The sequence below is a fragment of the Hyla sarda genome, chromosome 5, assembly GCF_029499605.1.
Source record: "Hyla sarda isolate aHylSar1 chromosome 5, aHylSar1.hap1, whole genome shotgun sequence".
Classification (NCBI taxonomy): Eukaryota; Metazoa; Chordata; class Amphibia; order Anura; family Hylidae; genus Hyla; species Hyla sarda.
This window is the reverse complement of record NC_079193.1, coordinates 242,183,916-242,210,148: the sequence shown is the minus strand read 5'-3', so window position 1 is coordinate 242,210,148 and position 26,233 is coordinate 242,183,916. Positions and strand designations below refer to the sequence as shown.

Genomic DNA, 26,233 nt, shown 5'->3' with positions numbered 1-26,233 from the left:
ACAGATGTGGACTGGTCGGAACATGCAAAAGTGCAAGCAGACAGGAATCGTGGTAGACAGTCCAAGTTCATTAACAGGAGAGAGAGAGGTCCGGGGGAGAGACAGAGGCAAAGTCCAGTAGACAGGCAGGATCAGGAACACAGGATCAGCAGACAGAGCTGTTAGCAGTACTCAATATACAACTTTGCTGAGGCTAGGAACAGCAGGTGTGGAAGACTCATACATATGCAGTGCCTGGCTGGGATTGGAGCGGGATCCATTAGGGAGTGCATGCTGTCTCTATAAAACTCAGTCAGTGCTTACGCGAGGCTCCTAGTGGACAGAGTGGAAACTGCAACAAGAGACATACACACCAGAGCAGGAAAACCAGGAAATACAGCAGACACATGGTACAGAGAATATGGTCCGACGCTGGTTAAATCCAGGACACCTGGTGCGCTGGTGGTTACCAACCAGCAGCATTACAATACCTTAGTTGGCATTACCTTGTTAGCAGTGTCACTTAAGAAGACGGTTGCACTGACAGGAAAGGTAATTAAAGGGTAACTATAATTTCAGAACTGCACGTGGTTCTAAGCAGTATACGGAACTGCCAAAGTACATTAGACTTGCAAGTCTAGAAGACTCCATCAGTACCGTATACAACGCTCTTTAGTTGAGCAGACCTGTAAGGACATAGCACTTAGAGACGCGTGTCATTTTGATACAATAGTTACCCTATTCAACATTAATTTTGTAGACCGCTTTAAGGGTACGTTCACATGTACGCAGATTTGATGTGCAGGATTTGACACAGGGTTTTCTGCTGCAGATTTCAATGTAAACTAAATGACTGAGCATAGTTCTAATCGGCAGTTACAAATCCTGTGCATCAAATCTGCGCAGGATCCTGTATGTGTGAATGAACCCTTAAAGGGGTACTCCAGGGTACTGTTCCGAATGCTGGAGCTGGGAGCTCTTGACGTCATAGCCCCTCCCCCCATATGACGTCACACTCCATCCCCTCAATGCAAGTCTATGGGAGGGGGTGTTATGGCTGTCATGCCCCCTCCCATAGACTTGCATTGAGGGGGGCGGAGCATGATGTCTTAAGGGCAGGGCTATGAAGTCACGAGCCCGCGACTCCAGTAGGAACAGTTTGTTCCAAATGCTGAGCAGCAGAGTACCTCTTTAAGCAGCCAAGCTTTGACTGCCAAAAGGATCATTGATATGTCTATCTTAAAGGGGTTGTGCGCTGCCCTGCAGTTCGGAGCTCCGCTCACAGCGTCCGGAAGATCATTACTCCGAACGCTGTGTGCGGGCTTCCGTGATCGCAGCCGCCGGGCGTGATGTCACGCCCGGCCCCTTCTTGACGTCTCGCCCCCTCGTGACGTCTCGCCCGCCCCCTCAACGAAAGTCTATGGGAAGGAGGCGCAACCGCTGTCATGCCCCCTTCCCATAGACTTTGGTAGAGGGGGCGGGCGAGACATCACGAAGGGGGCGGGCGTCCTCGAACACGGAAGCCCGCACACAGCGTTTGGAGTAATGAACTTCCGGACGCTGTGAGCGGAGCTCCGAACTGCAGGGCAGTGCACAACCCCTTTAAAGGGATACTCCGGTGGAAAACTTTTTTTTTTTTAAATCAACTGCCAGAAAGTTAAACACATTCTATTACAAAATCTTAATCCTTCCAGTACTTATTAGCTTCTGAATACTACAGAGGAAATTCTTTTCTTTTTGGAACACAGCGCTCTCTGCTGACATCACGGTCACAGTGCTCTCTGCATTTTAAGAACTGTCCAGAGTAGGAGAAAATCCCCATAGCAAACATATGCTGCTCTGGACAGTTCCTAAAATGGACAGAGATGTCAGCAGAGAGCACTGTGCTTGTGATGTCAGCAGAGAGCTCTATGTTCCAAAAAGAAAAGAATTTCCTCTGTAGTATTCAGCAGCTAATAAGTACTGGAAGGATTCAGATTTTTTTAATAGAAGTAATTTACAAATATGCTTAACTTTCTGGCACCAGTTGCTAAAAAAATAAAAATAAAAAGTTTTCCACCGGAGTACCCTTTAAGTTCTTGTTGAAGAATTCAGCATGAAAGCAGCACACATGAATGCATTTTTCCCAAGTTGTTTTTGCAGGTTTGTTTTGATTATAGAACAGTCACGTAGTGGATTAAGAGGAAATGTATGCGCATATATACATATAATGTGTGTAAACAGCATGTGTTTGTGCCAGTAGCAGTGAAGAGTGGTTGGTGCTTTAGTTAACTCCATCTTCAACATTTACAGTAAAGAGCCCATAATATTTAATGAAAACGCTACATAAAATAGAAACGCGTGGCTCATAAAAATCTAATTAATATACCCTCCGCTGTGTCTCATTTACCACGCAGCGTTTTGCCAAGCCTGCTTTGTAGCTGAATATTATTGGTGTAAAAATAAAGTAATGAGAGATATTATAGTAAAACATTGACTGAACATAAATTAATTGCTCAATATGTCCCTGAGTATAACAATGGAGAGGAGATGTTAATTGGCTCAGCTTGCAAGGATTCATTTCTAGTAAGTCGTCTTAAGTGGAAACCAAGTCTCTGAGCTACTGAAGACATTAGGCCTAATTTAAAGAGGCTTCTGGGTAAGGACACTTAATCAAGTTGTCATTTTGTCTCGTGTGTCGGAAATGCAATTTGAGGTTTGAGAAAATACTATTGGGCGGATGACTTAGACAAACAGCACCTGGTGCTCACAGCCTAAGTAAACAACTAACCTCATCAACCGGATTTTCTAAAAAAATAAAAATAACAGGGAGAACGATGGCTTGGAATGACATAGATCTTGTAGTGCTATATTGTTAAAGATTTCTTTTTTTTATCAGGACAAGTGGTATATGGAAGATAAACCATGAGCAATGTACTTTCACATTTGTTCTTAATAAAAGTTTTTGAACTGAGAGGCACAATATAATGCTCTATAAAAACCCATCTGTCTTTCAGCCTGATATAGCCAATCGATCAAACTGGCAGGGAGCGCTTGGCTTAACCTGGGGCAGTAAACCTGATTATGTGGGAGCCATATGACATTCTCAGCAAGCTTAGAAAAGCTAATGTACAAGTGTAATAGTATTGTGCTACAGTGGCTTGAACACCATGACAAAGCCAGCTATTAAGTGAAGTTAAATAATTGGGACATGAAATGCCCCAAAGATTTTACACTGGATGCTATAACTGCACAGAGTTTAATAGTTACTGTAATATGTCTGAGAATGTGAAGGTGAATTAGTAGTATCAAAAGTGGAAAATCTATAGCAATATGCCGGTTGAAATTGGGCAATGTCCACAGTTCAAGCACTTTTTTCGAAGACTTCTGAACACACTTGTGTTCAGCTATAAAGGGAGGCGCAACAATGAAAGCCATTTTTAGAGTGTATTTAAACCTGTGTCTGGTTTTGAAGCTGCAGATTTGAAGCTGGATTAAGTCAATTAGTTTACATTGAAATCTACAGCATTAAATCTGCAGCTTCAAATATTGTATATGTGAATACACACTAAGGGTAGGTTTACACATAGCGTATACGCTCAGCAGTAAATGCCTAGTATATTCACCAGTGGCAACCCTGTTTGTGCACACAAGGCTGCTACCGGGTAGCTGTGTAAAGGTACGCAGTGAATTTCGGCAGCATCAAATTTGCTGCATATTTACGGTGTGTGACTGTACCCTAAAAGGGAAATCTGTAGTCAGGAGATGACATTGAGAGATGGAGTGCCGTTCCGGGGATCCACAGGATAAGGGGTAAGTAGCTGATCTCTGGGGGCTGACCACAGAGCTCCCTGCAATCAGCTACTTATCTCCTATCCTGTGGAAAGAGGATAAAATATTTTTTACATGGACCACCCCTTTAAATGGAGTAATGGGAACATACCTCAAGATAGCAGGTGTGTTGTCTAGGGATATATGTGGTACAACACACTGAATTTGAAATATCAGGTTTACAGTGATGCTTAAAAGTTTGTGAACCATTCAGAATTTTTTTTACATTTTTAGTTGAGAAAGAGAACCAAATAAAACATATGAGTCAAAAATATTAGACTTGGATTATTTCCCTCAACAAATAAATGATCTAACATATCTATGAGTGGTAAGAGTATGGGGGGGGGGGGGGGACCTTTAGGACTAGCAGATAATATGAAGGTAAAGATAGTTAGGTGTTTTCAATCAAGTGTGAGAGGTCAACCTGTGGTATTTAACAGGGATCTATCATAGTGTAAACTTTATAACACCTTTGTGGAAGTGTATCCTCAGAAGACTTGCTGATGCCCATCAGGCTGGGAAAAGTTACAAAACCATCCACCAATCCACAGTAACTCATCTGCAGTGTATTTTACGCTGTGGATCCGCCAAAGACCCGACCCATTTTGTGCACAAGAACATTTTTAAGGGTTCCCAAATTTTCAAGTGCCACTGTAGGTAAATTAGTAAAAAGATTTTTTTTATTTTATTTAAATTCTAAAATATGTCTAAGGCTGGGTTCACACTACGGTTTGTATTTACGGTTCCCGTATACGGCTGAGTGCGGGCGCCGCGATTAAGCCCCGCCCCCCTCCTCCAAGCCGTATACGGGAACCGTAAATACAAACCGTAGTGTGAACCCAGCCTAAGTCTGCACCCTGTTTTACTCCTAACATAAAATAAATCCTTCTTAAAAAATCTCTATGCAAATTGATGCCTCTACTGTCTCAAAGTAGATGGAAATGTTCACTCGCATAATTGCCAGTGGATTATTGCTGCAAAAGGAATAACCCTAATTATGTTTACTTGCTTCTGTGTAGTAATACTTGTCTTAATGTATTCCACGGGACTGCTTTGCATGCATATTATCTTTGTTGTTTGTCTGTGGCAGAAAATAACACCCACTACTGTAATAGTTTTCTAATGTTGCGAAACACTTAGGGCTAAAATATGCATAAATGTAAAACAAAAATAGAGAAACACAGCCGCACATTCACCAGTAGTATTTTGATCTACTTGTTTCTCAGCAGAATTTCAAAAACTAACAGGTTGTTAGTATACATTTAGATCAAAAAGTACAAGTCCACTCGCCACGTCAAGGCCACCTAGTCAGAGTGGGTCCCTAACCTGACATTGGCGTAGCACCGAGCGGCGACCACCGCCTCCGAAACACCAAGCCCATCGGGGGAATGACCTTATGACTTAACAGCGATTTTACATTTTCAGTACTCGCATCTACAGTACTTTTCATTGTAACACTCAAGCACAGTAACTACGTATGGACAAGCAATGCTGTTTTTGGCAGAAAGCATTTATATTTAAAGGAATACTCCATCCCTTTAGTGTTTTACAGCTCATTGCCCAAGGACCAATTCATGTGTGTAATTTTTGTGTATATATTCATATGTAGCTAGTTTATTTATAAAGCCAATTTTATCACATTTTTACACGCACGTACAGTATATCCTCCAAGTTTTAGAAAACATGACTCTTCACTTGTCCTGTTATTCTCTTCATCCACCAAGGAGGAGGAACCCCAAAAAAGGTACCCAGGACAAAACTGAGTCTCAGATCCCGGAGTTCATGGGCAGCTCAGGGATCAGGTTTGACATGAAAGGGCATCATGACATAGAAATTTTTAAGTTCTACTTTACGAAATATATTATTGAACTACATGTTTCCCAGACAAACTCGTATGCCTTGCAGTTTTATACCTAAAAACTCACTTGCATTTATGTCCAGCCCTGCAGGTGAACCCTTAATAGATGCAGTGGAGTTAGTTACATGTATTAAATATCAGGCTAGTGGAGAAGCCAAGCTTTATGGCCTACTGGAGCAAAGACCTCTTGTATCACTTGGTCATGTCTGCAGAAAATACTTAAAGGGGTACTCCGGAGGAAAACTATTTATTTTTTTTTTTTTAAATCAACTGGTGCCAGAATGTTAAACAGATTTGTAAATTACTTCTAACTGAAAATCTTAATCCTTTCAGTACTTATTAGCTGCTGAATACTACAGAGGAAATTATTTTCTTTTTGGAACACAGAGCTCTCTGCTGACATCACAAGCACAGTGCTCTCTGCTGACATCTCTGTCCATTTTAGGAACTGTCCAGAGCAGCATATGTTTACTATGGGGATTTTCTCCTACTCTTCGCAGTTCTTAAAATGGACAGAGATGTCAGCAGAGAGCACTTTGCTCGTGATTCAGCAGAGAGCTCTGTGTTCCAAAAAGAAAATAATTTCCTCTGTAGTATTTAGCAGCTAATAAGTACTGGAAGGATTAAGATGTTTTAATAGAAGTATCTTACAAATATGTTTAATTTTCTGGCACCAGTTGATTTAATAAAAAAAAAAAAAAAAGGTTTTCACTGTAGGACCAGAGCGTTTTTTGCCCACTTTAATCTGCCCACTTTAAGAATTAATATTTCTTAAACGCTTTTACCGAATACTCTGATTCTGAGATAGTTTTTTCGTGACATATTCTACTTTATTTTGGTGGTAAATTTTCGTTGTTACTTGCATCCTTTTTTGGTGAAAACGCCCAAAACTTAATGAAAATTTTGAAAATTTTGAATTTTTCTAACTTTGAAGCGCTCTGCTTGAAAGGAAAATGGATATTCCAAATATATTTTATTTTTATTCACAAATACAATATGTCTTTTTTATGTTGGCATCATAAAATGGACATATTTTTACTTTTTGAAAAATAAGAGGGCTTCAAAGTAGAGCAGCATTTTCAAAAATTTCATGAAAATTGCAAAATCTGAAGGGACAGATGTTACAGAACTACAACTCCCAGCATGCCTGGGCAGTGTAGGCATGCTGAGAGTTGTAGTTTGGCAGCATCTGGAGGGCTACAGTTTGGGCACCACTGTAACAATGGTCCCCAAACTGTGACCCTCCAGATGTTGCAAAACTACAACTCCCAGCATGCCCAGACAGCCTTTGGCTGTCTGGGCATGCTGGGAGTTGCAGTTTGGCCTTCCTAGTGGTTGCCACAGTAAAGATCACTTTACTTTCCCACTTTTACTGTACAATCCACTGTCCTGCTCTGCCATTGGTCAGAATCAGTTCTGACCAATGGCAGGGGATAGGAGGAGATTGCATCACTGCGACCTCACTCCTACCCTGCAAGATGATCTGGGCTGTCACTGACAGGTCAGATCATCACTATTTTCCGGGTGATCGGGTCACCAGAGACCCGATCAGCCCGGAATAGCAGAAAATCGCATGGCTGAATTGACATGTGATTTTCTGCCATCGCCGACATGGGGGGGTCTCAGGACCCCCCTCTGCGTTTGCCTCGGACGCCTGCTGAACAATTTCAGAAGGCGTCCGGTTTCGCAACCCGCCCGGTGCGCGGCCTGGTCCTTAAGACCCAGGGCGCAGGGACGTACTCATACGTGCCTGGTCCTTAAGGGGTTAAGTTCCAGTATTATAATGATAATACACAGTGCCCACCCTGGAAAGACCCCGGTTTTGACTGCTTAGGTCCCTTATAAACCATTTCATTGCCGTGGTGGCATTGAAGCAAGGAAGAGCCTTTTATAGAACTGCATTTAATTGGGATAATGCAATTCGAAACCACGGAGTGTGTATGTCCCCCAGTCATAGGATCTGGAGGACCAAAGACATCACTGAAACACTGGAGTCCATATCAAAGGATATGCTGGCACATGACTACCTCCTAGACATCTGCTGTGTTATCATTTCAAGTTAATAAGTTTGTGTTGTTTTTTTGGTTATAAATACCAAGACTATAATATTGCACCATTGAAAAAAAGAAATTAGGAGTCCTAAAATGGAGATTTTTTCCTGACGATAACCGTTTTGGCTGCCTGTCATCTTTATATAAACAGAGTTGTAATATGTGGTAGACAACATGTGATTTATGAACACCAGACTTCCTGCTCTCTGAGTTTATGGATAGCAAAAAATCTGTCCTGTAAAATTGAATAGGCAGTTGGTAAAAGTCCATAAAATATCGCCATATGGTAGTCCTAGGGTTATTACTACACTTTGCTCACATTTGATATATTTTAGATTTGACTTTCATTACATTTACTAAATCATCATAGTTAATTTCAATTGCTATAGAAAATGAGAACATATTTCACTGGTACATGTTAAGTGGTTTGCACATACTGATAATAAAAGGCTTTTATTATATAGCAAAATCCAAGTGGGGATTTTAAGTTAGTGTATTTTCAAAGCACATTTGCAAAAATCAGGATCACAAGTATGTGAATGTATTTCACAATGAGCTGGCATCAGTACTGCCTTAAAGGGGTACTCTGCCCCTAGACATCTTATCCCCAATCCAAAGGATAGGGGATAAGATGTCTGATCGCGGGGGTCCCGCAGCTGGGGGCTACTGCCATCTCCCTGCTGCACACAGCATTCGTTTAGAGTGTCGGGTGCAGCTCCGGAGACTTGTGACGTCATGGCCACACCCCGTCACGCCCTCTCCCATAGACTTACATTGAGGGGTCGTGACTGTGACGTCACAAGCCTCTGCCCCGCGTCGCCAGTCATCCGGCACGGATGTCGGGGGTGCCGCAGCCAAGTTCGCGGGGGGTCACCAGTGGCGGGACTCCCATCATCAGACACCTTATCCCCTATCCAAGATGTCTAGGGACAGAATACCGCTTTAATGGAGGTAGAGCAGGGGCAAGAATACAATCATCGGGTAATTGGCATAATTATTTAAAAAAAAAAAAAACGTATAGTTATGAAAATCTGTCAAGTTACAAACTTCGAGTCTAGAGAGAGGGCATAAAACCATTCTATCAATGTTGCCAGCAAGCCAAGAAATGTGAATCAGAAAGGCTAAAACTAGGTATGATTTTACAAGGAAATAACATACCTGATAATGATGTAATGTAACTATAATATGTCGTTGCTGAGGATGTCACCTTAATTTGTGTTTTTTAGTGCTTACAGTGGTTGTGTTCCAATGTTACGCTCTTTACACGTTTTACACTCTGCAACTACAATGTTCCCATAAATGTCACCCTATTAAACGTGCCTCATAAGACACTTACCAAGTGGGAGCTCTGGAAAAATACTATGTTATACTATATCTGTGTCTTATAGTTAGAAGTTTGACAATTTTGTTTTAGTTTATATTTGTAAAGATTTATGTCATAGATAAGTATTACCATGTCCTGGTTTATTGTATCATGGTGCATTGTATTGCACGTTCTCAGTACTGCCTTAAAAGGGTTCTCCAGAGGGGAAAAAATGGTGCCAGATTTGTAAATTACTTCTATTTCAAATTCTTTTACTTCCAGTACTTATCAGCTGCTGTATGCTCCAGAGGAAGTTGTTCATCACTTCTTAGCATTAATGTAAGCTACAAATAAACACACATTTTTGTGCAAATTAACCCCGCCGTGAGCATACTTACTTACTAGCTAATACATCCATAAATTTAAAACTACATACATTAAACAGACTGAACACATTAGGCAATCATTTCCAAATTAAATTTATTATGCATCATGTGCCACTTTGCAAAATGAGTTGTACATACACAAGCCATAGAAGGTTCCTATCTGGTAAAAGAACAGCAGAATAACTCATGGATAATAAATTCTTTCTTTTATGTCTATGTTTTAAGTGTACCAAGTTCACACTCCTTGTTCTGAAGACTTTTCAGCATTCTCATCATTATCATCACACACACACATATATATATATATATATATATATATATATATATATATATATATATATATATATAATATAGAACAAAGAAGAAGGAAGAAGCACCGTGATGCAGGATTCCAGATCCGTCTGGGTGCTCAGCTTCAGGGGCAGACCGACCCCCAATGTAATGTCCACAAAAAAGCAGAAGCGGCACTCCAAAGTCACATCAAATAGTAGTTTATTCACTCATCTGTGAAGGCGACGTTTCGGCTTATCAATAAAGCCTTTCTCAAGCTTGAGAAAGGCTTTATTGATAAGCCGAAACATCGCCTTCACAGATGAGTGAATAAACCACTATTTGATGTGACTTTGGAGTGCCGCTTCTGCTTTTTTGTGGATATATATATATATTTTTTTGTAATGGTATGTATTAGTAGTCTAGTTCTTATAGTTATGTGTCACCTACAAATGATCATCTAATATATTTCTGTAAAGTTGATATTTTCCAGCGTTTCTATTTTTATTAGTAGAAGTCTGATCGCTTTGTTTTTATTTTCCACCAGAGTCAGCAGTTCCCCGGTATTTTGTCTGATAATAGCTTATCTGGACAAAGTGGAAGTAATGCTCAGCAGGTGATACTGGTCAGCCATGCAGCCCAGCCCTCCAACAATAACAATGACCTAAATTACCAGGTATTGTCATAATGCTATGTAACATATTTAATTGTGTTTACATATGGAAAGGAGTCATCTCACTAGAAATTATGTAAGAAGATAAAAACAGAATGAGGATTACCATATATACTCGAGTATAAGTCGAGTTTTTCAGCACGATTTTTTGTGCTGAAAACGCCCCCCTCGGCTTATACTCGAGTGAACTCTCCACCTGTCAATCCCTTCACCAGTGGTCTTCAACCTGCAGACCTCCAGATGTTGCAAAACTACATCTCCCAGCCATCGGCTGTCCAGGCATGCGGGTAGTTGTAGTTTTGAAACATCTGGAGGTCTGCTGGTTGAAGACCACTGCGCGTGCATTTGTCATCATCCAGAACCCCCCCGTTTAGTTTTCTACTTACCTCCCCTCGGTGTAGGGCCTCCCGGTGAAAATGTACTGCCTGGAACGACTAACCCTCCCCACCGGACGGTCCCTGCAGCATAGATGGCCCGTATCAGCTCACCCTTCCTTCCCACCGAGGGGGGGGGGGGGGGGGAGGGGCAGGGTAGAAAACTAAAGGGGGGGGGGAGGGAGGTCTGGATGATGACGAAGGCCAGCACAGTGGTCTTCAATCTGCGGACCTCCAGATGTTTCAAAACTACAGGGCATGCTGGGAGTTGTAGTGTTACAACATCTGGAGGTCTGCAGGTTGAAGACCACTGGGGGGATTGACAGGCGGTGATGATGAAGTGGGGGGATGATGACAGGGTGATGATGACGGGGTGAAGATGAAGGGGGGGTGATGATGACTGGGTGAAGATGAAGGGGGGGGATGATGACAGGGGGATGATGACAGGGGGATGATGACAGGGTGATGATGACAGGGGGATGATGACAGGATGATGACGGGGGTGTTAATGACGGGGTCTGGAAGATGACAGGGGGGGATGATGACGACATGGGGGGGGGATGATGTATTTCCCACCCTAGGCTTATAGTTGAGTCAATAACTTTTCCTGTTTTTTTGGGGGTGAAATTAGGGGCCTCGGCTTATATTCGGGTCGGCTTATACTTGAGTATATGCAGTATGTAGGTATGCCATAAAAATGCAGAAATTAAATTTGTGTGCTTCTGTCTGCAAGTATAGCATATGGGAAATGTACATTTTTTTTAGCTTAATATCTAGGCTGTTGCATATGGGATGATGATGCATACTCCCAGTCAAAGCAGAAAAAACTTAAAAACTAGAGCCGTGTCAAAAGTTTTTATTTTTTTTCTCCTTTGGTCGAGGTCTTCTTTGTGTGAGAAAGATGTTCCCATAGGTTTATTATAAGACTGTCTTGAGAGAGAACATAAGTGCACACTTCTCCCAGCTCTTTATATTAATCAGTTGGGGGTCTGTTTTTAATGACAGTGCCCATATAAATATTCTTAATTTTGAAAATGTGTAACGTGCTGTAGTAGTCAGGCACGGCCAGTACCCAATAAATGAAGTGAAGGCATACAGCTCCCTTCACATTTTGCAGCAGAGGATAGTGGTTCTGCCAAACTGCGGATCATCCGGGGTACTCTAGTCTGAGAATAGGCATCAATTAAAAAGTCCTGAATAACCCCTTTAATGGCTTGAAACATTTAACATCAAATTCTTGGGCCAGCAAATTAAAAGTTTTATAATTGTAATTATAACTATAGGGAAAGAAAACCTTGAACTGCCTGATTTAAGGGAATCTTCTAAAAAAAAAAAAAAAAAAAAATCTTTATTTTTTTTTCTTTTTTCTTTTTTCTTTAAAGATATCTGATTCAGGAGCTTTTTTACATTTTAATTTATAATAGTCACTGAGAACTTTTCTCATAGGTTACAGATGACACTGATATAGAAAAGAATAATGATTCAGAAAAGCAGGAAAGAATACATCAATGTTTTGAATGCAACCATTACTTTCCATCGGCTGTCATGCTGGCAGAACACAACAAAGACGTACATGGGAAAGAACGGATTCATGTGTGCCACCTATGCAATAAAGCCTTCAAGAGGGCATCCCATTTAAAAGTGAGTCTTCATTTTTGGACGTCAAACTAATTTTAAAGGGGTGTTCTGGCTTTAGACATTTTATCCCCTATGCTTTTGGATAAGATGTCTGATTGTGGGGGGGACCCACCACGATCTCCCTGCAGCACCTGCATTATGTGCGGAGCTTCGTCTCCAGGCTCGGTAACCGGAAGTTTTCGGGACTGGTGACTTAACGCCACGCCCCCATTGTGGCGTCAGGTCACGTCCCCTCCCTTCATGTCTATGGGAGGGGGAGTAACGGCTGTTACACCCCCTCCCATAGACATGAATGAAGGGGGTATGATGTAATGTCACGATGGGAGTGTGGCATTATGGCACGTCTCCAGTCACGTAAACTTCCGGTTACCGAGCCTGGAGACGAAGCTCCGCTCATAATGCACATAAAATGTCTAAAGCCAGAAAATACCCCTTTTAATGTATATTTTAACTGAGGAGATATTTATGTCTAGTTGTGTTTTAATATTCTGATTAACCTTAATTATTTTTTTACACCAAACTAAAAGTTCAGGTCCAATTATAAATACCGTATTTATCAGCGTATAACACGCACTTTTAAAACTTAAATTTTAGGCAAAAAGCCTGCATGCTTGTTATACACCGATAAATCTTCTGGTCACTGATTTAAAGAGGCCGAAGTAGCGGCTGCTTGTTAAGTATTAGCAGCCCGACCGCGGCCACTTTAAATCAGTGACCAGCGGCGTCTCCTTCCCGCTCTGCTATAAAGGAAAACGGTCACTTGTTTTCTCCCGCACTATCCACAGGTACTGGTGGACATTGGACATTGCGGGAGATGCTGATTAAAATGAGCCCTACCTTGTCCGGATCTGCCCTACCTTTTAACCAGCGTCTCCCGCACTATCCACCAGTTCCTGTGGATAGTGCGGGAGAAAACAAGTGACAGTTTTACTTTTCATTTTTCTTACCTCCCCCCTCCCTCTTCATTCCCCCTTTTCCCTGCTTTTCATAGTTTTGTTTATTTTCCTTACCTTGCTGCGCTTTGGCAGGTCAGGTCAGGCGGGGGGTCTTGCGGGTTGCAGTCAGTGAAGCAGATGAGTGATGTCCTTTGCCAGCTTTTCTGCGCGGCATCAGTGACGTCACTTTTCATTTACTGAATCCCTGACATCCCTGATGCCACGCTGAGAGGCGGGGGGGGGGGGGATGATGAGACAGGGGGAAATGATGAGGGGGGGATGATGAGACAGGGGGAAATGATGAGGGGGAGGAGATGATGGGGGGATGATAGGGGGGGAATGATGGGGGGATGATGAGACGGGTGGGGTGATGATGAGGGGGGACATGGTGAGAGAGGGTGGGGGGATGATGAGACGGGGGAATGATGGGGGGACATGATGAGACAGGGTGGAGGGATGATGAGACAGAGGGAAATGATGATGAGACAGGGGGAAATGATGGTGGGGGAGGCACTAAAGGCTTAATGTTTGTATGGCTAGTGGTGGTCTATGACAGGGGGAAATGATGAGACATGGGGGGATAAGGAGACATGGGGGTGGCGATGAGAGGGGTAAATGTGGCACAGGGACTGATAAAAGGGAAGGAATGATGTGGCACTGGAGGGGACGGAACCAAACTGAGGTGCAGAAGAAAAGGAAGTTGGGGGGATGATGTGGCATTTAGTCAGTCATTTATTTTACATTAAATTTTTTTTACTTAAATTTCCCTGTTAAAATGGGGGTGCATGTTATACGCCGATAAATACGGTAATAAATATTTTAGAGAATTTTCAGGGAAACTGTAAGCAGGGTCACCCATACTAACCTGCCCGTTTTGACTCTAATCACATATTTATTTTTTACCTACTTTGCACCGTTTAGGAGATATGGATGAAAATTGTAATATGTAAATTAGTATACTAGGGGTGTTCCCTAGCCCCTATGTGCACTGCTTCACAGACCTGGTAAGAACACCCCTTATAATATGCATAAACTTCCTCAGCTGGAAGCACAGGATCTCACAGCACATAGTAGCTACCTCATTGCTGAAGAATCCATGCACATACAGTGGTCCCTCAAGTTACATTATTAGTTGGTTCCAGGACGACCATTGTATGGTGATAATATTGTATTCTGAGGCTACTGTGAGTTGAGTTACCACTGTATTTATTAGAGAGCCTTCTTACTGGACTTTGTAGGCAGGTGCAGGAGTGCATTTAGGGGCTAGAGAACGCCCCAGTGCACCAAGCACACTTATTTGCATCTTACTTTTTTTTTTTTCAATATCTCATAAATGGTTCAACGTAGGTGAAAAATAAAAACAATGTTATGAACAGTCAACCGCATCACCCAGTACCAACAGGTTAGTATGGACAACTCTGCTGTCTGTCAGTTTCCCTTTAACCACATAGCGTCATGGGGCATACATGTACTAAGCCTGCTGCATACTCAGTAGGTGCTAGCTGCTAACAGTAGCCGACATCCACTGTCACCAACCAGCATTTTATCAAGCTTCAATTCCAGTCATTTAACCACCTCGGGTCCATGGTAACTGTTGCAACTAGGTGATTAAAAGCCATGTGCTGTTCACTTCTGGCCTAAAATAGAAACCCCTGAACCAATCGTGAGGTCTTTGTAGGTTGTCTCAACAGTTGGGACCTTCTAAAGGCCTCCAAGGCTGCATTGATTCTACTGCTGTTACACATTGTGGGCAGGGTGTACTAGAGATTCGTATAGGAAGAGATGGCACACTATGATTTCAGTGGTGGTTAAAAACATGCTAAAACATTTATTAATCTGGGTCACAAACAGCAGCTGTGTGTGTGTGTTATTTCTGTAGAAACATTTCGGGGCAAGGCCATTTATCAAGCTATAGAAATACAAATGAACAGAAAAACATTCATCAGCACATATTCAAATATTGGATCAAACCTGTAGAGTGGAAATGTGCACAACAAATATACGTACTGTCAGAAAGCAAAAAATTATCAGGTATAGGGTAGGGTCGAACGGATTTGCAGCGTATCTTTCACTGTGGATCCACTGATGACGGACCATACAGTGTGCCTCCAGCTGTGCTTGCCTGCTTGTAGCTGCAATCCAACACTACGAGCAGACACACAGTGTTCTGCAAGTCGCCAGGCGCATGCGCAGTGTAAGCTCGGCCGAGAGCAGCCGCGATGTGTATGAGTACACTGCGCATGTGTGTAGCAACTCACAGAATACTGTGTGTCTGCTTGTAGTGGTGGATTGTTGCTATGTGCAGGCACAGCTGGAGGCACACTGTAGGGTCCACCATCGGCGGATCCGCAGTGTAATTTACCTTTACGTGTGACCCTACCCATAAGCTATATACTGCAAAGTGGCTCAGACAGTTGTTAGTACTAGTGTAGGCTAGTGAGTAAACTGCCATCCTGACATAAACCAGAACTTGTAAACTAGTTATATGCATAGGAAGCTGTCAATAACAGCATTTTATAAACACAAACCTAGGGGCACTATAGATCTGTAGGGTTTGTAGGTCTTTTAAGACCCTATTTACATTCCCCTTGGGATGTGAAGCCTGACTGACATATAAAAGGATAGCTGTCTTATGTGAACGTTTATGAAACCCTAATGCATAAAAAACATCTTAGCATAATGGTTCTTCATATACACTCCTATATGTTATGTGATAGCATGTATGGTGGCTGTCTAGATAGTGATCATATAACCTTGACATGTATACAAGCAAATGTACGAATATCCCAATGTGCCTGAGACCAGCACCTTACAAACTCCTGCTACTAGATGAATAGGAAAGTGTGATGATCAGCTGATCAGGAGTAAATGCAGTGTTGTAGTGTCATGGCCAATCACATGAGTATAGAGCCATAATGTCATAAGGGGCTGTGGATAAGGGCGAGGCTGTACAAGGGCTAGAGAGGACTAATAGCGGAGTTACTAGATGGGGAAATATAATTGTTTTCTTCCTAGTATATTAACAATTGTCTGAGCTGCTCTGTAGAATATGATGTGTAATTGTTTTTTTGCCCTAATTTCATGCATCCTGCAGGATACGTTTATTTGTTGTGCACATTTCCACTCTAAAAGTTTGATCTCAATATTTGAATATGTGCTGATTAATGTTTTTTCTGTTCTTTTGTATTTCTATAGCTTGATAAAGGCCCTTGATCCAAAACATACAGAAATAATCTATGTGACACAGCACAGCTGTTTTTTTGTGTGAGCTTCATTAATAAATGTTTAAGCCTGACATGTTGGTTTATTAACCTTATATGCTGAGATAGAGTAGCTTCTGTTGTCATACATATGTATAGGCCTAATCTCTCCAAAAAATAATGCAAAAAGTGTGTCACAATAATATATCCACACAATAACCCAAGGCACGAAGGCCCAGGGCACAAAATCCCCTTATTGGTACTACCCAAAAATATAACTTTCATTTTTCTCAGTTAAAAAGGTAAGCAGAAATAGAGTCTTCAGTACAGTCCATTGGTGGACAAGACTTAATACACTTTATATTGCCCCCTCTACATGTTTCAATGCTTTAGCACTGTCATCAGGAGGTACGTGTAGGTCCTTTTAACTGAGCATATTAAAAGTTACGTTTTCGGGGAGTACCAATAAGGGGATTTTGTGCCCTGGGTATTGTATTTTGTTTAACAATAATATGTTTAATATATCTTTAACTATAAATAGGAGCACATGCAGACCCATCAACCTGGACCCTCACGAAGTTCACAGATGCCAAAATTATTTAAGTGTGATACTTGTGATAAGGCATTTGCTAAACCAAGTCAGCTTGAAAGACACAGCCGCATTCATACAGGTATGGCATAATAAGAATTATTTTATTTATTATTTTTTTTTTTTTAACTGTTGAACTCACCATTACAAATTATCACTACATTGAGTTTAGATGTATCAGTCACACCCATTGCAAACGGGTGCATAAAATCAAGCAGACTGCCATGCAATCTCTATGGAGAAACATTGGTGGAAGTATGTGCCATACTTGAGGGGTTCAGTGATTTTAAACATGGCATTATCACAGGATACGACAATTTTTCCTTTTTCTAAATGTGCTCTCATTAAAGAGTACCGTTCACCAAATTAAAGTTTTCATATGTTATTTTATGTAATTTTAAGACAGCTTGTAAATCAGTCTCATACATTTTTTTTTAAATTTTTATATGTTTTTATTCATTAGAAAAAAAATGGCCACTAGGTGGCTCTATTCTCTCATTAGGCACTATTAATACAGTGAGTTTGGTCGCCTCCCGGCCTGGCAGGAGACCAAACTCAGGAAATGCTTTGGCAAAGAGCGAGGCACAGCTCTTGCTCACTGCCTGTCAATCAAACAGGCGGGAGTGAGCGCTGTGTCTGCCCCGCGGCACTCTCCCTGACATGGCCCATCATCAGGCTCTGATCCCTCTGAAGGAGATCTGGACTGCAGATCTTTGCTCCTATACTTCTCCTCCCTGTAAAGCACGTGCAGTGCTAAACAAGAAGGAGGAGACCCCAGAGAAGCCTGCCGGTCATAGGCTAAGCATCTCTGCGCGCTCCTGAAACTGAGCGCAGCAGAGATGATGTAAGGGCGGAAGCGGTCCCTCAGCAGACTTCAGTGACATCACATCTGCTGGGGCTCGCCTACATCCTCCCTCCAGCAGCTCACACTATGTGAGCAAGAGCACTCTAAAAAAAAAAAAAAAATAATATATATATATATATATATATATAGATAGATAGATAGATAGATATAGATATATAGGGGGGGGGGCTTGGTGTTAGGTGTAGTTAGGGTACATAGTGTGAGTTAGTTTAGGAAAGTTAGTTTGGTGACAGGTACTATTTAACTGTGCTTTTACTGTGACGTAGATACATCTAGGAATGCAGATTAGCAGCAAAGCAGTAGACGGTGCTTATAATCACATATAGTAGTTATGCAAAGTGCATTATGTAATGCATCATTGCCTCTTAAAATGACATCCACATAAGAACTGTGCTTTGGTGTGGTGAAACTAGAGGGGCCTGCACAGAGCCCTGACCTTAACCCCACCAAAACACCTTTTGGGATCATTTGCAATGTGGATTGAAAGACAAACTTTGCCTTCCAACATTACTTCCCAAAATCCTCTTTTGGCTAGATTGGCCCAATTACATGTAGAAAAATTTTTTTTTGTAGGACCTACAAGTGTGGAGGCTGCAAATGGCCATGGACTTAGATCTAGGATGTGTTATCTTTGTGTTCCCCTTATTTTTTTGAGCAGTGTATTTGAGCAGTGTATTTAACCCCTTAAAGGGGTATTCCGGGCAAAAAAATCGTATACCCTATCGATAGGATAGGGGATAAGATGTCTGATCGCGGGAGGCCCGCCGCTGGGACCCCCCGCGATGTGCCTGCAGCAGCCTGCATTCTATGCGTAGCTGCGTCTAAAGTTTCGGAAACCTCCGTGCTCCCGAGACGGGGATGTGACGTCACACCACGCCCCCTCCATTCAGGTCTATGGGAGGGGGCGTTGCGGCCGTTGAGCCCCCTCCCATAGAAATTAATGGACGGGGCGTGGAGTGACGTCACGTCCCCGTCTCGGAAGCCCGGAGGTTTCCGAAACTTCAGACACAGCTACGCATAGAATGCGGGCTACTGCAGCGATATCACGGGGGGTCCCAGCGGCGGGCCCCCCGCGATCAGACATCTTATCCCCTATCCTATCGATAGGGGATATGATATTTTTTGCCCGGAATACCACTTTAAGGACCAAGGCCCATTTTTCAAATCTGACCTTTCCCACTTTATGTTCTGATAACTTCGGGACTCTTCAATTTAGTTTAGTGATTCTGAGATTTTTTTTTTTTTTCGTGACATATTGTACTTAATGTTGGTGGTAAAATTTGGTCAATGCATTCTGCATTTTTGTGTGAAAAACTCAAAAATTCCAGGAAAAATTCTAAAATTTAGCATTTTTCTGAATTCAAGATTCTCTACTTAAGAAAAATAGTCATGTCGTATAAATTGGTTATTAATTCATATTTACAATATGTCTACTATATGTTGGCATGATTTGTTAAATGTTCTCTTACCTTTTTAGGACCTTGCGGGGCTTTGAAGTTTGGCAGCAGTTTTCAAAATTATAGAAAAAATTTCAAAATCAGATCTTTTTAGCAACCAGTTTAGTTTTGAAGTAGATTTGAGGGGTCTGTATGTAAGAACCCCTATAAATCACCCCATTGTAAAAACTGCACCCCTCAATGTAATCAAAATGGCATTTGGGAAGTTTATTAAACCTTTAGGTGTTTAACAGAAGTGGAATAAAAAAATGTAAAAACAAGTTTTTAGCAAATATGCCATTTTGCTCCATTTTTTTCTGTAACACAGTTGGTTCTGACTGAGAAATGCAACTCAATCTTTATTCCCCTAATATTGACATATTTAGAAATATGTCATATGTGACTCTTGTGCGATTCATAACTCACACACAGGCCTCAGACATGACGTAGCACCTTGTGGATTTTGGGTCTTCCTTTTATTTAGGATATTTTGTAAATATCTTATCAAGGTGCAGAGGCCTTTTGTGTTCCAAAATATTTTTGCAAGACAAATTCATGTTTTCATTGTTACCATTTTGTTACATGTGACACTCCGATAGTTTTTTTATTCTTTATGAGGTGGTGCAAATAGAAAAAATCGGTTCTGCCATTGTTTTTCATAAACATTTTTTACTGTCATTCTTCATACAGTATAAATTACACATTATTTTTGGACTGCTGTTTATCCCATTAACATCACAAACATTATTATTTTTCTTTTTTACGGTGTTCACGATGCAGTATCAATGGCATGGTAATTTTATTTTGCAGGTCCGTACGATTATGGCGATACCTCAGTTATGTACTTTATTTGATGGTTTATTACTATTACACTATAACAACTATTGTTTGTTCATCACCATTTTCTTAGAGCTGCAAGAGAGGGAGATTGTGAATGTTTATTTTTCTCTTTCTTTCTTTCTTTATTTTTTTATTTTGTTGATTTACTGTATGTATTTTTTTTACTTTACTGTCCCACTTGGGGACTTGACACACAATACATTCTGTACTGTAATGTATTATGCCTGTCAGTGTTACACTGACACCTGTCAGTGTTTCACTGACAAGCATAGCAGATCAGACTCTGCCTCGGGCAGAGCCTGGTCGGCTTCCATAACCAGGTAATCAGAGGCCGTTCTGAGGTCTCTGGTTGCCGTGGTTACCAATGAGACCCCACAATTGCATCACGGGGTCTCAGTGGAGAACAGAGGGAGCTCCCGCCCTCTGTCACCACGATCAGTGCTGTGGTAACACTGACCGCAGCACTGAAGGGGTAAACTGAAAAGTTCAGAGCTCCACTCTGCTCCTGACAGTTGCAGTGGTTGCCCGGCGATATGCGATCACCGCCCACACACTCTGGGCACCGTGATCGTGAATGAACGTATATATACGTCCATTTGTGGGAAGGTGTTAAAGGTACATTGCCATGTCCCCTCTGAGGGAAACCTCTTATTTCTCTATCGGCTCCATGAGTGTGGGTGTATGCTGCTGTCTCTAGGAGGTATGACACCATGGCAACAAAGAAGTCGGCTCCTCCCAGCAGGATATACCCGCCTCCAGACCCTGAGGTAATCAGTTTTAAGCTTCGTGTCTAAGGAGGGAGACATGGTCTGAAGTTCTCTCCAGACCAGGTCTTATGTTTTATTATTTTCCTAGATTTAGGGATGTGTTAGATTTTTTATTCCATTTTCTTTCCTGTTTTCAGGTGGGGACTCAGGAACTGCCGCTTACTGTTTCCCCATTGCGAGTAAGGGGGCACAGACATTGCGTATATGCGCTGTTCACCCCCTCTCGCCAACGGTCAGCGCCTGGGTTTGTACCTCATGGGTCCAGGTCACCCTATCTCCCTGCTCGCCTCGCTTGCACATGGTAGCCCGGCATGATGCAGGTGATAAAAGCTGGCTTAAGACTTCATAGGAAGACTTCATGAGGTAAGTTCTTCTGACTGAGGTGAGTATATTTCCCTTTCTCCTTAGGTGCAGTTTTGCAACATCTGGAGACCCTCAGTTTTTGGCCCACCTTCTCATGGGTCTAATGGGGCTGGCCTGGACAGGGGGTCCTTTATTAAAAACTGGGGTGAGCAGTGGCAGTTTGAATGGGCAACTTTCTACACTTTATTCATATATATATGTGTGTGTGTGTGTGTGTGTGTGTGGAACGACTGTGTGTGTGTTTTTACATTGAAGCGGCTGACAGCCGCATCGTTCTCTATGCGGGCGCTCTGAGCGCGGGCTTACTTTCACTTTCGGCAGCGGCTGCTGCCGGCTGCGTCTAGTCCGCTCAGTTCCCCGCGAGCGCACATGCATTCACATGTGCACTCGGGGCAAGGAGCGGGCGCCATTTCGGGACTTCTTGTTAATACTTCAGCCCGCTGCGCTTTAGCTCCGCCCACCCAGGGCAGCCGAAGCTTCTCTGAGCGCGAACTGTGCACCAATCAGCGCTGTGCGTGCGATTGGTGGGAGGGGCGAATCTGTGGTGCCCCCTGCTCCTAACACGCCCCCCCTTGCTATTGGCCGGCATTTCTCCTCTCTGACAGCTGGAGACCCGTGGGTTCGAGTCCCGGGGTGGGACAGAGTGTTACAGTGTTGTGGTTTAATTTTTAAAATAGGATAGGGATCTCAAGGCATGTTATACAGTAAAATATGCAGACTGTATCAGCAACACAGTGAAATGGAACACAGTCTTGGGTGAGAGAGGCCCAGAACGGCCTCCCTCTAAACAGTTAACTGGAGTGTTAGCCACTCCTTTACATTGTTAATAATGTAACTCTAAACTGTCTGGTTCTGCTGAACCACTTGTTTTGCCTGCTCCACTGCTCCCCCAGAACTCCCTGCTACTCTACCCCGGTTGTTCCTCCAGACCCGGTGGGTTTGGCCGCCCCTCCAGCCTGGGTTCCCTCCCTCTCTGTCTATATCCGACTTTGCTCACGTCTCCGTTATGTGGGACTGCCTTGGAGAGGCCCTTCCTACACCGGCCCTCCGGAGGGTCCCACTCTCCCCCTATTCTGACGCTCTTGCAGCATCATAGGGGTGTGTCATCTGACTCATCCCCCGAGTCTTCTGGCAGGCACGTGCGCTCCCCTCGCAGGCATCGCCCCGTTACTCCGACCTGTAGCAAGCGTCGCTCCTCTAGAGAATGCTCCCAGGATCGCCACTCTGGCTCTCCAGACCCGCGTACCAGGTCCGTCTCTCTCTCTTCCAAGGCCACCTCACACGTTCCCATTCACCTGGAGAACCTGTGGAAGAAGTTCTGATTCAGCCTCCGACTCAGAGGACCACACGGATCTGCCTAATGTGGTGTACTCGGTGGTTGCGGCCATAAGAGACACTTTCCAGCTAAAGGACCCAGGAACTTTGGACATGGCTCCAGAAGTCTCCTTCTTTGTGCCCGACCGGCACTCAAGACTTTCAGCTGTCACGCCGAATTTTACGCCCTGCGGATATCCGCCGGAAGTCACCCTGACAAGAAGTTTCAGGAAACGAAGAAGGTTCAAGCGCAGTATTCCTTCACCAAGGACCTCATTGCTTGGTGGACCTCCTCTCCAACTGTGGATCCGCCGGTCTCCCGCCTCTCTAAGGCGCCTTCCAGCGGACATGAAGGTGGATATTTTGGCAATCTCTGCCCTTGAGGCTGCAAGTTCTTCCTGCTTTTGCTTCTGCCTGGGTGTCAAAGGCCCTTTTAGTATGGTCTTCCAACTCTGCTAGAGTAGTCTTCAATATCCCTCTGGAGGATGTATTTAATCTAGCTCTTCGATGCTCTGCAGCCGGAGTTTTTTCTGTGTTCTGCTTCCATGTGCAGCCACTGTGCTGCCTTTACCACAAGCTACCTGGTAGCCACCGTCCCTTCATGTGGCTTTAAGCCTGGAATGCGGATGCCACCTTCAGGAAGTGAGGCGACGGGCGGAAAAAGAGTTCTATGTTACCTCTGGTGAGGCTCACAAAACCGCTTTCCGTCGTAAGTTCTCCTTCCGGTTCTGCAGACCTTTGGTGCCAACAAAGGGTACGAGCACAGGGTCCAGCCAGGCGCCTTCATGGGAAGAGGGCTCCTCTTTCCGATCCTATTCCTCCAGGAGGTCGGCTATCCGTTCCGGCCATTTGGCGGCCCCATCAGGCACCCGTAGGCCTTCCTCGGCCTGAAGGGTCGCCCCCACCCGCCGACCTCTCTCGGGTGGTTGGTCGCCTCTCACCCTCCAGGATGCCTGGATATGCAGCTTCAGGGGAAAGTTTTTTGAGGTTTATTCCAACCTCTCTGTGGTCTCCAAGGAAGGCATTTCTGTTCGCCCAGTCTTGGTTCTCGAGTATCTCAGCCAGCATCTTGCGCTCCCATCCCGAATGGAGTATCTCCGTTCAGTGCTGGCGTCCATGGTTCAAGGGGAGTTTTTGTTCCTCAGTGGACATCAAGGATGCCTGCCTCCACTTCTCATTGTTTCCCGGTCATCAGCAGTACCTCCGCTCTGCAGTTCCGGACTGTCATTTCTATTGTGGCTATCCATTTCGGTCTGGCCACTTCTCCGCGGACCTTTACCAAAGTCCTGGCACCTGTGATAGCCTTTTTACGGACAACAGTTGTTTCCGTGATTCCTTATTTGGACTACCTCCTGATCTGAGCTCCAGCCAGGACCCAGATCCTGGAGAGTCTTAGTCTCAACCTCCAGAACTTGTCTCACTTCGGTTGGATGGTCATTTGGGACAAGCCCAACCGCTCTCCTAGGGCTCCAGTTCAACGCGGCCTCTGCCTGTTTTAGACACAGCCGACTCTTTTCAAGAGCCTGATGCCCTCGGCTCCCTGTTCCAGTTTCCATTCGCTTTTGCATGGATGTCCTGGGTCGATTGGCGGCGGCCGTGGAGGTCGTGCCATTTGCCCAGTTTCATCACTGACCTGTTCAACTGGTGATTTTCTTCTGGTGTGACAGGTCTCCATTGTCTCTCGGCCGCAAGATCGTTCTCTCTCGTCAGTCTTGTTGGTCCCTTCTATGTTGGCTTTGTTTTCCCCCTAATTTTTTTCGGGGGTGTTCCTTCCTGTCCATCCCTGCCAGTCTGTCAGGCTGTGGAAGTGTTTTCAGGGATCGCCCGGTCTGTGGTCTTGGCCCCCCGAGAAGCTTTTTCCCCTTCAACATTTTGGGGCCTAGGGCAATTCTTTCTTTGCTTGCTTCTTGGGAATTTTCCTCCTGGGCGGAACTCAGGTTTCCGGCCATCTCAGTTATATTCAGTCTGGCCGTCTGGGATGCGATCTTCTTGGCCGGTCCTCAGTCGTCCAAGGCCACGGGTTCCTACATCCAGGGGGGTTTGCTGTGATCTGCAACCCCTGGGGCGCTCCAGGCGTGGACCTCTGCTTGTCCCGCCACAACCGAAGCATTCCTCTCTCTTGGTCGAGCCTTGCCCTACCTTGTCTATTTGGTGGACGGGCTTTGCCCTACCTTATCTGTTTCCTCCCTTTCTTCTCTTTTCGGGGTCTTGAGGAAGCTCTCAGTGGGACGTTTCCGCCATTCTAGTGGCCCAGTCTGGGCCCCTGCGGGAGTGGTACGTCGTCATGTTCAGGCTCCTGAACGGCTTAACGTTGCGCCTTCCCTATCGTCCAGACCTCCTATCTCAGGTCTCCTGTGCCACCCCTGTTACCGTCTCTGCTTGACGGCGTGGCGGTCGAGACCGCAGTTTTGAGAGCCGCGGTTTCTCTTCCCAAGTCATTCGCACCATGCTCAAGGCTCGTAAGTCCTCTTCGTCAAAAATTTTCCACCGTACCTGGCGGCTTATTTTACTTGGTGTGAAGCTCAGGTCTTGTGTCCTGTTACCTTTTCGGTTTCCCGTCTTTTCTCTTTCTTGCAGTCGGGATTGGAACTGGGGTTGTCTCTCAGTTCCCTTAAGGGTCAGGTTTCAGCCCTTTCTATTGTTTTCCAGCGTCCTCTGGCTTCTAATTCTCATGTCCGGACCTTCCTTCAAGGAGTGGCGCATGCTGCCCCTCCTTATCAGTCACCTTCTCCCCTTGGGATTTGAATCTGGTTCTGGGGGTACACCAAGGTGAACATTTTGAACCCCTTGGGGAGGTGTCCCTGCGCCTCCTTTCTTGGAAAGTGGTGTTTTCTTGTTGTTATTTCCTCCATTCGGTGAGTGTCTGAATTGGCAGCTCTTTCCTGCCGTTCACCGTTTCTGGTGCTTCACCAGGACAAGGTTGTCTTCCGGCCAGATCCTTCCTTTTTGCCTAAGGTTGTTTCGGCCTTTCATCTCAATGAGGACATTATTCTTCCATCCTTTTGTCCCACTCCTTCTCATTCTAGGAAGCATTTACTCCACAAACTGGATGTGGTTTGGGCTGATAGGTATTACTTCTCTTTCTCTTCTTCGTTTCGTTAGTGCGATTCCTTTTTCGTCCTTTCAGAAGGTCGTCGTAAGGGACAACCTGTTTCCAAGGCTACCACTTCTCGGTGGATCCGATCTGCCATTTTGGAAGCCTATCGCTGTAGGGGGAAGATTCCTCCCTTCAGGGTTGTGGCTCATTCTACCCGTTTCTGTTGGGGCATCCTGGGCTCTCCAGAACAAAGCCTCGGCCTCTCAGATTTGCAAGGCGGCTACTTGGTCGTCTTTGCACACTTTCTCGAGGGTCTACCGGGATCATACCTTCGCATTGGCTGATGCTAGTCTGGGCCGTAAACTGCTGCTGGCGGCACAGCCGTCTGCCTGACTGTCTGCCCACTCAAGGGACGGCTTTGGTACGTCCCACAGTCTGTGTCCCCCAAAGGAGCCAATAGAGAACAGGAGATTTTACTTACCGTAAAATCTCTTTCTCGAAGGATCCATTGGGGGACACAGCTCCCGCTCTTTTGGGTTTGTCTA

The 26,233-nt window shown here is 44.1% G+C and overlaps 1 protein-coding gene across 8 annotated transcripts in view; it reads left to right on the top strand.

Moving 5' to 3' along the window:
• The window catches only part of ZNF236 (zinc finger protein 236), a 161,751-nt gene that overhangs the window by 117,562 nt on the left and 17,956 nt on the right, over positions 1-26,233 (top strand). For all 8 annotated transcript variants that reach the window (XM_056521411.1, XM_056521412.1, XM_056521414.1 and 5 more), the window contains 3 exons: positions 10,205-10,333; positions 12,151-12,345; positions 17,019-17,148. In XM_056521411.1, the coding sequence (XP_056377386.1) occupies positions 10,205-10,333; positions 12,151-12,345; positions 17,019-17,148 (454 nt within the window). The remainder of the gene's footprint in view (positions 1-10,204; positions 10,334-12,150; positions 12,346-17,018; positions 17,149-26,233) is intronic.